The sequence below is a fragment of the Lithobates pipiens genome, unplaced genomic scaffold, assembly GCF_037356315.1.
Source record: "Lithobates pipiens isolate NorthernLeopardFrog02 unplaced genomic scaffold, aLitPip1_a1.2 Scaffold_27, whole genome shotgun sequence".
In the NCBI taxonomy this organism is placed as follows: domain Eukaryota; kingdom Metazoa; phylum Chordata; class Amphibia; order Anura; family Ranidae; genus Lithobates; species Lithobates pipiens.
Window position 1 is genome coordinate 194,445,689 of NW_027507788.1, and position 15,747 is coordinate 194,461,435.

The 15,747-nt window shown below is 40.8% G+C and overlaps 1 protein-coding gene across 8 annotated transcripts in view; it reads left to right on the forward strand.

The window, feature by feature from the left end:
- The window catches only part of AGRN (agrin), a 713,847-nt gene that overhangs the window by 645,690 nt on the left and 52,410 nt on the right, over window positions 1-15,747 (forward strand). For all 8 annotated transcript variants that reach the window (XM_077458091.1, XM_077458095.1, XM_077458096.1 and 5 more), the window contains 2 exons: window positions 3,030-3,194; window positions 6,836-6,947. In XM_077458091.1, coding sequence (XP_077314217.1) covers window positions 3,030-3,194; window positions 6,836-6,947 — 277 coding nt within the window. The remainder of the gene's footprint in view (window positions 1-3,029; window positions 3,195-6,835; window positions 6,948-15,747) is intronic.

The following is a 15,747-nucleotide window of genomic DNA, read 5'->3' on the forward strand; positions in this document are numbered from 1 at the left end:
TCAGGCTAGTAGCCAATAGCTTTGATGTAGGAATTTGATCTGAGCATGCGTGGCACTTTGTCCGATCGACATTCTCTACACATGATCGGAGTATGTCCTATCGGACCAGTTTGTCGGAAAATATTTCCAGCAAGTTGGAAAATTTGGTCCGATGGATATTCCGACGGAATCAGTCCGATGCATACCACACACAGTCAGATTATCCGACAACGCGGTCCGATAGGACACATTCCGACGGATTCTCCGACCGTGTGTACAAGGGCTAAGGCAGCATTTCTCAACCTTTTCAACACAGAGGAGCCCTTGAAATAGTTCTCCGGTCTCGGGGGAACACCGGCTAAAAATTTGAAATCTACAACTCATGATACATTAGTGTGATGGTCAGTGGGAAGAATGGTCCTTACACTTGTGGTCACTGGGAAGAATTACCTCCTTACAGATAGCTAAAAAGATCAATGGTGTCAGTGGGAACTTATCTGAGAGGCAGAAATGGCCCAATGCTGAAGGAACCCCTAGCAACCTCTGGAGGAACCCTGGGGTTCCACGGAATCCTGGTTGAGAATCACTGGTCTAAGGGAAGATTAAAGTTGTCATTAGAAAAACACTGCTGATGTTTTTACTGAAAATGCTGGTTATTGCGGGCCGTGTCTCTACTTTTCTTAATGACTGACCTAGAAGAAGTTTGTGGATATGGGAAGTATGAGAAAATCTGCAATGCTTTATTTTGTCCCAGGTCAGCTATTTTGAGTGTAGAAACAGGGTGGTCAGCATAACAGTCGGGGAAACTAGTAAAATCAGTCACAGCAACCTCCATGTGTCAGGACTAGTTTTGGTAAAAGCCCAGCTTTTTGGTTTAGGGTGAATAAGTGGACCTGTGTCAGGATTTTAATTTCTCATGAAGGACATTTTCCTTTCTTATGCTGGTGACCACAGGAAGTGAGGAATACTTCCTTGGCTGTGAAATCCTGACATAGCTTTCAGCCTTCTTCACTCTAATTAACCACTTCCCACCCGGCCAATGTATATATACGGCCGGGTGGGAGCCGCCTGCTCCTGATAGGACGTTCAGGAACGTCCTTCAGGAGTAGCGGGATCGCGCGCGCGCCCACGCAGCGGCGCGATCCCGATGTGCTCGTGTCACCCGGACACGGCACATCTCAGATCGGCAGGAGGGCTCTGTGATTGGCCCTCCTGATCACATGACGGCCGTGTCCAATCACGGCCGTCATGTGATGTAAACAAACAGCCGGTTGCTAGGCAATCGGCTCTCCTCTCCTCACACGGAAGTCACCGCTGAGGAGAGGAGAGCAGAACGCTGCAGCCGGCTGATGATCAGTGAGTATGGGCTGCTTTTCACAGCTTTTTACTCACTGATCATCAGTGTAGTGTCAACACACAACACACCACACAGTACAAACACAGTCCCCACATATGTCCCCAAAACATACATGTCCCCAAATAATAAAAACACATGTCCCTAATAATAAAAACATGTCCCCCACATATGTCCCACTAAAATCACATGTCCCAATGATTATCTGCACACATATGTACGTGATCACCTGCACACATATGTACATGATCATTTGCGTACATATGTCCGTGATCACACAAACCAATTATTATACACTTAACGGAATTTTTTTTACCAAAAACATGTAGCAGAATACATTTTGGCTTAAATTTATGACAAAATTTGATTTTATTGGATTTCTTTTCAAATAGAAAAAAGAAAATATTGTTTTTTTCCCAAATTTCCGCTTTTTTTGCGCTTATATCGCAAAAAAAAAAAAAACGGAGTCGTGAATAAATAACACCAAAATAAAGCTCTATTTGTGCGAACAAAATGATAACAATTTCATTTGGGTACATTGTAGCATGACCGCGCAATTGTCACTGAAAGCGCTAGAGCGCTGAAAGCTGAAAATTGGGCTGGGAAGGAAGGGGGTGAAAGTGCCCTGTATTGAAGTGGTTAAAGAAGTCACTTTATTGTTTTCTGTGTTCCCACTGGAGAGATTCTGCTCACTTCCTGTTTTACTGACCACAAAGGAGAAAGGCGAAATCTCCTACAGAGAAACATACAATAGGAGGCCTACGTGATTTCCACAGGTTCTAACTTTCTCCACTTATGGAAGAGATAAATGCAGGTGGGACTTTGTATGAGCCGTGACCATCCAGTACACAAGACTCCATCCCCGATAATTGATAAAGAAAAAGGGGGAAAGGGGGCCAAAAGGGGAAGGTGGGACTTTATATGAAACAAGATACTTGGGTTATATTAATTCAATCAGTATAATATATTAAATTAGTAATTTATTGGAAACACACCAAAAGGTAGTACAATGGATATGTTAAAAATATACAATGAGAAAACTTTAACAGTCTAATAATCAGCATAGCACAATAAAATTCATAGTCCAATGATGTTGTTACACATAATAATAAACCAACAGCACATTCCAAAGTGTGTATACAGTAATAACTAACCATTTAAATTGATGATTGAAATAACTCAAACCCATAATAAAATCATGGCTAGTGGGGCATGGCATACAATAGTAGAAATCTCGACGCGTTTCGTGGATTGTCTCCACTCATCAGGAGCAGCTGTATATTGAAAACACCTGTGATAGATAAAATATTGATAATAATCAATGGTAATTGATTATAAACCTAGGAAAAGGGGGAGCATAGCAATAGTTCTAGCCACTCTTACCTAGGGATGACGAGTAATATATATAGTCATTGGTAATAGTGATACAAATCGGAGGCACTAGGAGGTGTATATTGGCATCCCCACTTGTCCGCTTTCCACCTGACACGATGATTGCAATACAGCTGAACTAGAGGGAGCTTTCCTTGAAAATAGCTAAAGTGCACTAACCTTTCTGATCTCGGCTTAGTGTAGTCCCGTTAAAGAGTCACTCCTGTGGGTCCAGGAACACCCAATCAGAGGGAAGCTAATGACCATTCTGCTCGCTATGCTTAGTATATAACCTTGTAACGATGTCTTCTATGTCATTCCTCAGTGATAAGCTGACTATGGAGGTGGTGTTCCTTACCAGCAGCCCCAATGGACTTCTCTTCTATAACGGGCAGAAAACGGATGGCAAAGGGGACTTTGTTTCTCTTGCACTGCATGATGGACATCTGGAATACAGATATGATCTGGGGAAAGGGGCAGCTGTTATCAGGTATGTCATGGGTACTATTATACAAACTTGTTTTATGAGTCTCTCCCCATCAAACAAACCAAAGTTTACATATTTTTGAAGAATTTCAGGACTAGAATTGTAGATGCAGGACATTCTGAGCAGTAACACCCTAACAACTGCCTTTGGGAAGGGAACAAAGGACCAGCCAAAACAACTGCCACATTCAATCACTAAAATTATTATAATCAAATACTCATTAGCACAAAACACCATAAGAATACATAATAACCGGTGCACTAGATCTGAAAAGATTACTGTACCTAATAATCTTACATTATGTTCATCTAACAATTCTTGAATGTAACAGTTCAATCAGCACGAGAAGTCTGGCTGACGTGGGAGGGATAATAGTGACAGTTTTTTTTCCCTCCTGCAGTAGTTTCAAAAGAAGTGTGGTCATAAATATAATTTAATATGTGAACAACTCGTAGATATTTTAACTTTGACAGGCTAGACTTGGGTGACTAAGCCCCCATACACACTATCAGATTTTCTGCTGATTTTTGTCGTCAGATTTACCAAAACCACATAGTGCAAGGGCCTGCCTGATTGCACACACATTGAAACTCCTAAGGTTTGACCTCATATTACATGGTTTTGGTAAATCTGAAGGAAACAATCAGAAGAAAATCTGATAGTGTGTATGGGGCTTTAGACAAAATGGACTGTTTGAGGGCTACAGTGGAAGAGACAAATCCTGGCGTTTTTAGAGAAAACAGGAATAAGTTATTACAAATCGCTTGCCATTTTCAATTACAGTGTTTGTAAACCTTAAGCCCCGTACACATGAGAGGACTTATGTCCGACAGACTTCCGAAGGAGTTCTGCCGGAGTTCCGACAGAGTTCTGACGGACTTTTCGAATGAGCGGACTTGGCCACACACAATCACACTAAACTCCGACGGATTCGAACGTGATGACGTACGACTGGACTCGAATAAGGAAGTTCATAGCCAGTAGCCAATAGCTGCCCTAGCGTCGGTTTTAGTCCGTCGGAATAGCATACACACGAGCAAATTTTTCGAAGGAACCGGGTCCGGAGGAGTTCCGTCGGAAAAATTTGAAGCATGTTCCATATTCTAAAGTCCGTCAGACTTTGGCGAGTCAAAAGTCCGTTGCAGCCCACACACGATCGAATAGTCTGACGGAATCAGTCCGTCAGACTTTGGATGTTGAAAAGTCCGCTCGTGTGTACGCGGCATTAGACATGAAATCTGAACAAATCACGTATTTCTCGTGTTTACTTGCCACTCTCCAAAGCATGACATGTCATTTAAAATAAAAGTGGTCAGCCTTCGCGCCGCTAAGTGGTAATAAGTGACTAAAGTGGAACAAAATCCAAAATCAGATATAATAAAACACAGATGCTGTGAAAAAGAGCCTGAGTGATATAAAGTGCAAATGCTAACTAAAAAATGCAGCAGGACAAAATAGTGAGCACAAACTATCAAATAATGAATATAAAGGGGTGGGTCCTGCGCAAATCGTGCCACTCAAATAAAATACACAAATTCAAAATAATATAAATATGTGCATACATACAATGCCGTGAAAAAAAATATAGTCCAAAAAACAGCACGCATAAAAATATATAAAAAATATATTAAAAAATGGAAAAAAGGTTTAATGATAGAACAATAATAAAATGTCCGCTACTCAAGGCTCCCAGAACTCTCACCTTTAAACGAAGTGAATAAGCAAATCAAACAAACTCCAGGATTCTCTTATTTCATTCATAAATAATAAATAATAGCCATCAGGAAATCCAAAGGAGGGATGCAATGATACAATTCCGCCACTAGAGGGCCAGTCCCAGCTTCCAGAATAGGTGAAATGGATCTTCACTTCTATTTCACAGTGTATGGCTCAAAATAAGAGAGAGGAGGGGGGAGAGAGAGAAACAGGAGACTTCCATAGTGTAGTAGTTTAAAAAACGGCAGGTAGATTTATTAAAAAGCAGTAAAGACTCTCACATTTTAATTGCATAAACAAGCACAATCAGGAAGAGGGTATAATGACAACTTCCTCCCGCCTTACTCTACTTCCGGTTCGTCCTCTGGCCAATCCCTACGCGTTACGTCATGTGACTTCTCCATCTTCTCCTTCTGCATCCCCATGAAGAAGTCACATGACGTAACGCGTAGGGATAGGCCAGAGGATGAACCGGAAGTAGAGTAAGGCGGGAGGAAGTTGTCATTATACCCTCTTCCTGATTGTGCTTGTTTTTGCAATTAAAATGTGAGAGTCTTTACTGCTTTTTAATAAATCTACCTGCCGTTTTTTAAACTACTACACTATGGAAGTCTCCTGTTTCTCTCTCTCCCCCCTCCTCTCTCTTATTTTGAGCCATACACTGTGAAATAGAAGTGAAGATCCATTTCACCTATTCTGGAAGCTGGGACTGGCCCTCTAGTGGCGGAATTGTATCATTGCATCCCTCCTTTGGATTTCCTGATGGCTATTATTTATTATTTATGAATGAACTAAGAGAATCCTGGAGTTTGTTTGATTTGCTTATTCACTTCGTTTAAAGGTGAGAGTTCAGGGAGCCTTGAGTAGCGGACATTTTATTATTGTTCTATCATTAAACCTTTTTTCCATTTTTTTATATATTTTTTATATATTTTTATGCGTGCTGTTTTTTGGACTATATTTTTTTTCACGGCATTGTATGTATGCACATATTTATATTATTTTGAATTTGTGTATTTTATTTGAGTGGCACGATTTGCGCAGGACCCACCCCTTTATATTCATGACGTGTCATTTATCACTGCTGTCTAGTTCCTCTATTATCAGCATGAGTAACTTCTGACAAGTTTTCCTGACGCCATGAGAAAAAAAGGTGACTGGGGGAGTTCTGCACACAACCTGTGATTGACAGCATTAGCTCAGTTCCTGTGTGCTGCGTGAAGGGGGATGTGTCCCTTCCCTCCAATCAGCTTTCAGAGCTCATGTACAGTGTGTAACTGCAGCCCCCTGCCCCCTGCCTTTTGAGTCTGTGAAAAATCCTTTTCATATCGGAGTTTTACAATGATGTATAGGACAAATGGCTGCAAATAAAACAAGTATAACTTATATAGAAGGATTTGTTTCATCTGTGTATCTCCTTAGGATAGTCCCCTTACTGGATATAGGCAAGGGTTTACAACCACTTTAAAAGCTTTTGCAGACTTAATGATCAGCCCACTTGATGTTTCAGTTGTATAATCAGGGCTGCATTTATACATCATGCTGCTTGGGGCACATGTATATATGTATGCCCTTTCATACAATCTCCGGACAAGGTTTTCTTTAATAAGACAATACAAAGATCAAAAAGTGACTAGTGACAGAGGACAGTTGGTGGTCCTGGTAAAGGCTGCTGTGCAAATATACAGATGTCTTCCCCAAACACTGAAGCAATATGTCTGCCCCTGCCTTTCTATAGACTGAGAATCACTGTGATGAATGGCACGTATTGATTTGAGTGCATTCATTTTTTTTTTTCTATTTACCTTTCTGAAAGATTTAGGTTTCCTTTTAAACAGTTTTTAAGATCCAATTTTTATCTCAGCATAGTAAAATTATCTTTGCTTATGTACCATGTAGTATTCTAACTGGGCACTTGTCTATACCAGGAACAAGGAAAAGATTCCCCTTAACACATGGGTTAGTGTCACTTTGGAGCGTAATGGGCGAAAGGGTCAGATGCGAATCAATAACAAGGAACAGGTTACAGGAGAGTCACCGGTAAGTCTGTGAACGATGAAACACTTTGTTATGTGGATGTCTCTCTATATATAATATGTGCACCTTCCTGATTTTTACAGTTTTTTCATTGAGCTCTATTTGAGGGTATGACTCGGAGGACTGTCAGTGCTGCTTATAGTAACCAATGATTCCAAAAGAAAATAAGATAAGGTAGAGCCTGAGTGCGTTTTAATGGTAACAAGACGTTCTTTTAGACTCCTTCATAACATGGTCTTTTTAGGGATTCCAAAGTCTGACTTAAAGCGGGGTTCCACCGCCGTTTTTTTTTTTCCATCTTAATCGCACTAAGTAAGTATTCTAATTATGTTACTTACTTGTATATTATCTGAAAGTGTGGTGCAGCCGTTTTTCGCTAGTATAAAGTCTTTAGAAAAACGTCTCCTGACGTTTTCCATTTTGCCTGTGGGCATGTGAAGCCCACAGGCATTGTCTTCCGGGACACAGTGCTGCTAATGTCCCAGCATGCACCGCCCGTATAATCTGCAATCTCGCGCATGCGCAGATTAAACCGCTCGAGCGCTGATAACAACTCAGGGTGCCATCACAACGGGCGGCGTCTTAGGAAGTCCTGCCCCGTTGTGATGGCAACTGAGATGCGCGCGCGAGAGAACTCGAGCCTGGGCGCCGCACAGACTCCTGGGAAATTGAAAAAACTATCCCAGGAGCCCGTGCGGCCGACAGGAAGAGCTGACCTGCCGCTGAAGCCCCGCCCATATCCGCAGCAGCACCGCCCCTTTCCGGAATCTCCAGGAGCAGGAGATTTGAAACAAGAAGAAAAGAGAAGAAGACATCAGCAAGGTAAGGGGGATATCTAGCGATTAGGGAAGGGGGTGATCACATAGGCATAGGACTAGGAATTCGGGTGGAGCTCCGCTTTAAGCCAGGACCCATGATACTTCATTCACATGCAGATCTGTTGCGCTTCATGGTAGATTGCACTGTGAGACTACAGTACAACAGATAGAATGGATTAATGAGGCCACATAGTGACCAAGTGGTTGGCATTTCTGCCATGCAGTGCTCAAGTCCTGGGTTAGCATCCTACCCAAGATACTAACTGCATGGAGTTTGTATGTTCTTCACATGTTGGCATAGATTTCTTTGAAAACCAATGAAGAGTTAACAGGCTTTCGCCAACACTGGGTGTATAGGGTGACCATAAAGGCTCAATGGTGGGCAGGAGCTGATGTGGATGGATCCATATGCTCTGTCATCAGATGCATTGGGGACTACAACAAAATGATGCCCGTCTGCACACTGCCTCAGCACATAGTGAACTCCTCTTCGTACAAAAAAAACAAATGGCTTCACCTTGGTCTCCTACCCATGGGTGAACCCCCATAACATGTTTCACCCAATAGGGGCTTAATCTAAGAGGCAAATGTAGCTGGAATAGCTCGAGTTATAAAGCATCATAAGCCATTAATAGCAAGTGTCCAGAAGGGCCTGTTATCTGTCATAGATCATTTGGGTTACAGCGCCACCTATTTAGGGGAGATTGAAAATGCAGCCCAAGTCATTTTCTCTAAATCAGGTCGGCAAATCTATTTTCAAGTAGTTACATTTACATATGATATGTACTATTCCTGGCTATTTGCGTTTCTCTTATTTTAAATTTTTTACATGATTTTTTTAATGATTGTATCTTATTGATTAATACAAATTATTTGTATGGGATACGGGATACGATCTAGTTATGTATATAGCTGCTGTATTCTTTTATTTCTTTTGGGGGGGGGGGGGGGGTTGCCTTATGGTCATTTTGTCTTCTATTTGGATTGGTTTGGTTTCTAATGCAGCTGGGACTGTGCTCAACCTATTAAATTCAATGTTTATATTTATATTGGTTATACACTTACATTTGGTAATCTGGCTATGGCCTAAGCCCTAAAGTGTGCTTATTTATGCTAGGATTTTTTTTTTATTAGAAATGTTTTGGTCCCCAGCAATTTGTAGATAATTTTTCATTTAAGTTGGATTGTTTGTCATAAGCCTCATACACACTATTCGATTTTCTATGGATTTTTTGTCTTCAGATTTACCAAAAACATGTAGTGCAGGGGCCTGTATGATTGCATACAAATTGAAACTCTTAATCTTTGACCTCATATTATATGGTTTTGGTAAATGTGAAGAAAAAAATCTGCAGAAAATCTTATAGTGTGCAATGAAGCCTTAGGCTGCATTTTCGATCTTCCCTGGATAGGTGGCGCTGTAACACAAATGGTCTATTAGTGATTCCCTGCCTTTCTCTGCATTTTTACTCTTTATGGCTTATGATGCTTTATATAACTCAAGCTATTCCAGTTATATTTGTCTCTGATTAAGCCCTTATTGGGCAAAACATGTTAGAGGGAGTTCACCCATGGGTAGCAGACCAAGCTGAAGCAATTTTTTTACTAAGATGAGCTCACTATATGCAGAGGCAGTGTATCGATAAGTGCCATTTTGTTGTAGTCCTGGATGTGTCTAATGAGCCAGTATTCAACGTGACCAGCACCTGAAAACATTGTGGCCAGTCAGCGGAGATAACAGAGTGGGGCATTTGAGCAACATCAATTTTATTTGTTTTTTGGTTCATGCTCTCTGTACTGTGCTTTGGAAAAAATGGATACATACAACTGAATTAAGAATATTATTTACATGTGGTAATATGAGGAAGAGGTCTTCAGAGTTCTTCATATTCTTTTTGTGTGCAGAAGGAGATAAGTAAGTAATACACTCTGCTTTCTACAGTATCCTCCAATATCTCCGAGGCCTTAGGGAGAGACATGCTCCTCATTGTTCCTCCAGTTGGCTTGGCGGTCACTATGTAGAGTACAGCGCAAGTTCTCTGCCTTGTGTTAGGGGCCCTGTGTGTACAAAACCCTAATTAGCCACCAAACTCGTGTTTCAGTAATTAAAGGGATGGCTTGGCAATTCTAGGCTTGTTATGTTGGAATAGTAGCGTGGAGGGACATTCAGTCTCCTAACAACGAAAAAAGATAAAAGAAATCAGAGTTATGTTTTGTATTACTGGATGCCCTACATTACTGGGAGAACATAAGGGCATGCAGTGTTCTCAGAACTATTTTCTTTTTTTTATATAATGACCTCTGCTTATTCACTAGGACATTTTCTTTTACCCTTTTATGTGCCTCACATTTTAAAAGGATGAATAAATCAAAATATTTATTTTGCTCTCAAATGGTAAAGTAGATTTGTGTAACCTATTTCTTGTAGTAACGTGTATGTGCTCCATGTTTGCTTTGTTCTTTGCTATTTTTTTTCTTTTCAAACTATTTTATGGTGATATGACAAAAACAAATGGAGCTTCAAGGAGCAACTCTGGTCAATGACTAAAATTGTGAATTGCACAGCCAGTGCGATCTGGGCGATATTACAATCTTTTCACTCAGATGGATTAATTCTTTATAAATTTATAATTGTCTTGCTAAAATTTTAAAGGACCAGTCCACCTAATATAGATTTGTTTTTGTTTTTTAGTAAATGCCGGAGAGTTACAGTAGAACTTTTTTTTTTTCCATTTTGGATAAAGGAGTAAGGGAGGGTTATAACCTCTGTCAGATTATTTTTTACCATCTATGTCCCATTGCAGAGATTTCCCTTTACTTCCTGTCCCATAGCCAGACAGGAAGTGAGAGGAAATCCCTGCAAATTAAGGGAATTCCTTGGGGACCCCCAGGTCACCAGAACGAGTGTCCCCATTGGAAAATTCCCCATCAATTACTTTACTGGGGACTACCCAAAATTTGGGATTTTGTGTTAATTTCACTTTCAATGATAATAGTTAACAGGACAAATACAGATGGGGGAGTCTCCTAAACTGAGGCACAGCCAGCAATAAAAATTTACAGACTTTCTAATTCCTCTCCACTCTACCCAAAACAAAAATAAATTAAAAGTTTTGCCTTTAGTTGTACTTTAAATCATCAATCTCATAGGACCCAGTCACCCAATCAGTCACGGTACAGAGTGTCTGTAATTCCTCCAAGTGCAATGCCATTATTAATGAATGGCACCCCAATACACCAACACTGTAGCACTTGCTGCAAGGCTTTCCGAGGCCACTTGGCAAGAGGCAACATTCTCACCATGAGTTCTCTGCACCGAGACTACATAGGGAGCACCATAATTCTGTTAGGCATGTATTATTCCAATGAACAGTCTTGGGCATTCTTCATTAGACAGGGTGAGCATGTTGACATGATTTAGAGGTAAAATCTGTCTTCATAGCTGGTATTACTGGAATCTTCTGAACACAGAATTCAAGTAGACGTGCCTACCTGCAGCTATAGAGATCTGCACAGCCAGAAGTCAACCCAGTGCACAAAATCGGTGTTGCTGTCAAAATCAAAAGCACTATGCAAGCTGTAACCCTTGTGCCTATTTTAATAGCCCATTTTCATGATTGACTGGCATATACCCTTAATTTTACACATGATGTAACAGCTGCTTCTACACAGCCTTGTTTCAAGACACATCAAACACCAGCCTGGATGTGTCGTGGGATTCTGGGGTGATATATGGGAGACAAATGACTGAACAGGCGCACCTTTTAAAGGAACTGCCAATTAGGTGACATGGGATTTGTTTTAATTTTTTTGTGAAAAGCACAAATTAGAAAAGACACCCGTGTCACAGCTTCATGGCAGACATTCCCTACTCTGCATAGAGGGACATATGCAAGGTAATTATAAAGAAGTAGAAAAAAAAATGATCATGTGCCTTGTATTCATTTTGTGCTCCTTCAATGTCTGTGTGCCCCCATCAGCTGTACCTGGAATGTAAAAGCAAGCAGGCTTATGGGCATAAACTTTAATGCTGTGTTCATACTAATGGGATAAAATATGTAAAGTAATCTTACTGTTTGCATTGTAAGGGAAACTTGTCAGAAGGCTATATTCCTGCCTCTGTAGTCATTTTCTCTGTTGTCTGGGCATCATACTAGCTCTAGGGCAGTTATGTTACTCATAAGAGATTAATGTAAACCTGTCAAGAATTAGGACAACACCTTAGACTATGACCCTTTACCTCTGATGCTCTCAAAAGGTCAATGTTAGTTATTGACAGCATTACACTCTATGGTATGCCCAGCACATGTGACAGCACCGAGGCTTGGCACCTGGGTGTGTGCCAAATGCTGCACCCCTGTGCCGTGAAGTTGCCTGTTGTACACTCTTATAATGTAGAATACATTACAATTCACCAGGAAGAGTGAGTCCATGCATAGGGGTCACATAAAAAAAAAAACGGCTGCTCTCATTTAATTTGTAGTAATTGTTCCTCTTAATGACAGCTACAATCTGCCTGCCAGCACCTCCAAAGTACAAAATCAGGCTCACTTCTGCAAAGAAACCAATGAGTTTCTAACCCCAGCTTGGTCAATTAAGCTTTGGTAATAAAATCTGGAAGCTGATTGGTTTCTATGCAGAAATGAGCCTGATTTTGCACTTTCCAGCTTTAGTAAATAAACCCCATTGTGTACTTAAAAGTGGGGGGGTATGCCTGTACAATAACAATCTGGTAATCATCTTTAGATTTTCCACCACCTATGTAGTATGAGGGTCTACTGGAGCATCCAGCTTGTAATTTGTCGGCTATAGATAAACATTCCTAGTAGCCTAGCCTCTGTTAGCCCTTGTACCCACGGTCGGACATTCCGACAACAAAATCCGTTGGATTTTGTCCGACAGATTTTGTCCGAAACTTGTGTTGCATACACACGGTCGGACAAAGTTGTCGGAAAATCTGATCGTCCGTAACGCAATGACGTTATTTCGTTACGACGGGACTACGTTCAGGCTAGTAGCCAATAGTTTTGGTCTAGGAATTGGATCTGAGCATGCGTGGCACTTTGTCCGATCGGAATTCTCTAAAAACAATCGGACAAAGTCCGATCCGATCATGTTGTTGGAAAATGTTATAGCCCAGCTCTAAAACTTTGTCGGTCGGATATTCCGACGGAAACAGTCCGATGGAGCCCACATACGGTCGGATTATCCGACAACACGGTCCGATCGGACATTTTCCGTCGGAATGTTCAACCGTGTGTACAAGGGCTAAAAGTTGTAATCAAACATTTGCTGTCATGCTCTCCCATGGTTCTAGTAAACAGGCATTTAAAGCAATTGTAAGATTCAGCCATGATTTGGCTATTTTGTAGAAAAGCAGTTAGAAAGACATAATCAATGGCGTTTTCTCCTAGCCTAATCACAGGGAAAAGCTGTACACTTCATCAAAGCCACATCTCTTCCTTTGTATAAGACCACAAATCTCTATCTTATTGACAGCCATTGACAAGGAGCTGTTCATTTTATTGTGCATTATGTCCATGCCTAGCACAGCCGCTCGCCTGACTGTGGTGAAAGTGATCTGTAGGAAACAAAGTGAAGACTTCCAATAAAGACATTAAAAAAAGAAGCGCATTTTAATTGACTTAAAATCACTTAAAAGAGAGGAAAGAGAACACATCCGAATAGCAAATAGTACTTGGCTTAATGCCATACAATTAAGAGCAAGCCGTCTGTATTGTTTGTGTGAGTTAAGCAGTTGTCTTACACTACTAACATGGACTGATGCTTTAATTGCTGCCTAGCACTCTGTAGGGATTGGCGCTGTTCTAAAGCTTGCTGAAAAACTTTGAATTGTGGATGGATGATGTCTGCCACCCTGCATGCTAAAGCTTTTTACAATCACTGATGACTTGTTTTCTCTCTCTTTTCCTCCTTTTCTCTCACTCTGCTATTGTTGCATACTATCTGGATTTCAGAAATCCCGTAAGGTAAAGATAAGCACATGTATTTCATCCCATATATCATGTGAGCACATCGTTCCACCCATTCCACTAATCACCTTTAGGGCTCATTCACATTTATATCCAGATGTGTTCTTAGTGTGCGTTTTTCCTGCACCGCATTGTAATTCATTGGGGTATTTGCATACATTTAAACATAACGTATTACGGGAGATTGCTTTCTGCACACAGCTACATGTGATAAGCCACAAGATGCAAGCATGCAGTTGCAGCTAAACAATAGCATGCAGAGCTTAACCCCCCCGGCGGTATTCCCGAGTCTGGCTCGGGGTGAAGATTTTGTACCAAAAGCGGTAACCCCGAGAGGTCCGCATCGCTGAATTCAGGGAGACCTTACTTACCTTCTCCCCTGGATCCAGCGATGTCCCCCCGCTGTACGAGTGAGCCGTGTCTCGCTCAATCTATCACGGAGCCGATCTCCGTTCCCTGCGAGCGTTGCGCCAAATTCAAAAAGTGAAACATACAGTATAATGTAATCTTACAGATCACATTGCTGTATGTAATTATTTCACATCCCCTTTGTCCCTAGTGGTCTGCCCAGTGTCCTGTATGCACTTTTATATTATAAAAACTGTTCTTTATGCCTGGAAACTGGAGATTGTCCATAGCAACCAAAACTGTCCCTTTACATCAAAAATGATTTTAGACCAGCTAGAAAACAGCGATAATAAATTGTAATCACTCGCAGAATTGAGGGATAGCGATTTGTGGGGAGATCCGTCATCAAATACTGAAAAGTAATGACAGTGACAATTCTGCAACTGAGCAAATTTCAGTGTATTTGATTACATTATTAAATCATTTTTATTATTGTTATATTATTATTTGGTATAATTATTTATTATATTATAATTTATGATTTAATTTTTCAAACTTTATCATACCCGGGATGTCTGCTAGACTCTGGTTTGGACAGATTTAAGTAAGTTATTCCTAAGCCCCTGTACACAAGGTCGGAGATTCTGCCAACCAAATCCGTCGGATTTTGTCCGAAACTGTTGCATACACACGGTCGGACTAAGTTGTCGAAAAATCTGATCATTCAGAACGTGATGACATAATTTCGTTATGATGGGACTACATTCAGGCTAGTAGCCAATAGCTTTGATGTAGGAATTTGATCTGAGCATGCGTGGCACTTGGTCCGATCAAAATTCTCTACACATGATCGGAGTATGTCCGATCGAACCAGTTGGTCGGAAAATATTTCCAACAAGTTGGAAAATTGGGTCCGACGGATATTCCAAAAGGAATCAGTCCGATGCAGACCACACACAGTCGGATTATCCGACAACACGGTCCGATAGGACACATTCCAACGGATTCTCCGACTGTGTGTACAAGGGCTAAGAATTACAGGACTACAATATAAAACGCCAAATTTTCATGCAAAATAATTGTACCGCTTTCAGCACTTAAAATCTGAAATAATCATACCGCCAGGGAGGTTAAAACACAATCATTTATTGTTGGGAACCATATCATGGAAAACGCACCTATAGCACACCTATATTGCAGTGTGAATGGGCAATTAGAGTAGATGCCGGCTTGGTGTCCATTTCTCTCCTTTCCTTCAAAGTATTTTTCTGCTTCACTTGCTTTCACCATACTGAGACTAGATCTGTCTGCAGGAATTTTCCAATAATGTAGCCATCCATCGCCATAATTCCCACAAGCATTGAGTACTAATTAATGTAGATCGTTAATCAATGGGAGGAGATGGAGGGTATAAAAAAAGCTGCTTGTAGTCGTTTCTGTATAATGTAAAAGGAGAACTACAGGCAAAGTAAAAAATAATAATAAACAGGTAAACTGAATGTTCACATGAAAAAATTAAGTTTAATCAAATTTTGATCCTGAACAAAATAAAAACCATTTCAGACCACAATTTATGGCTCTGGACACGAGTTTCTCGTGATTACACTGCAGTGGTTCCTCTCTCCATTCCCCTTTTGGCATCTG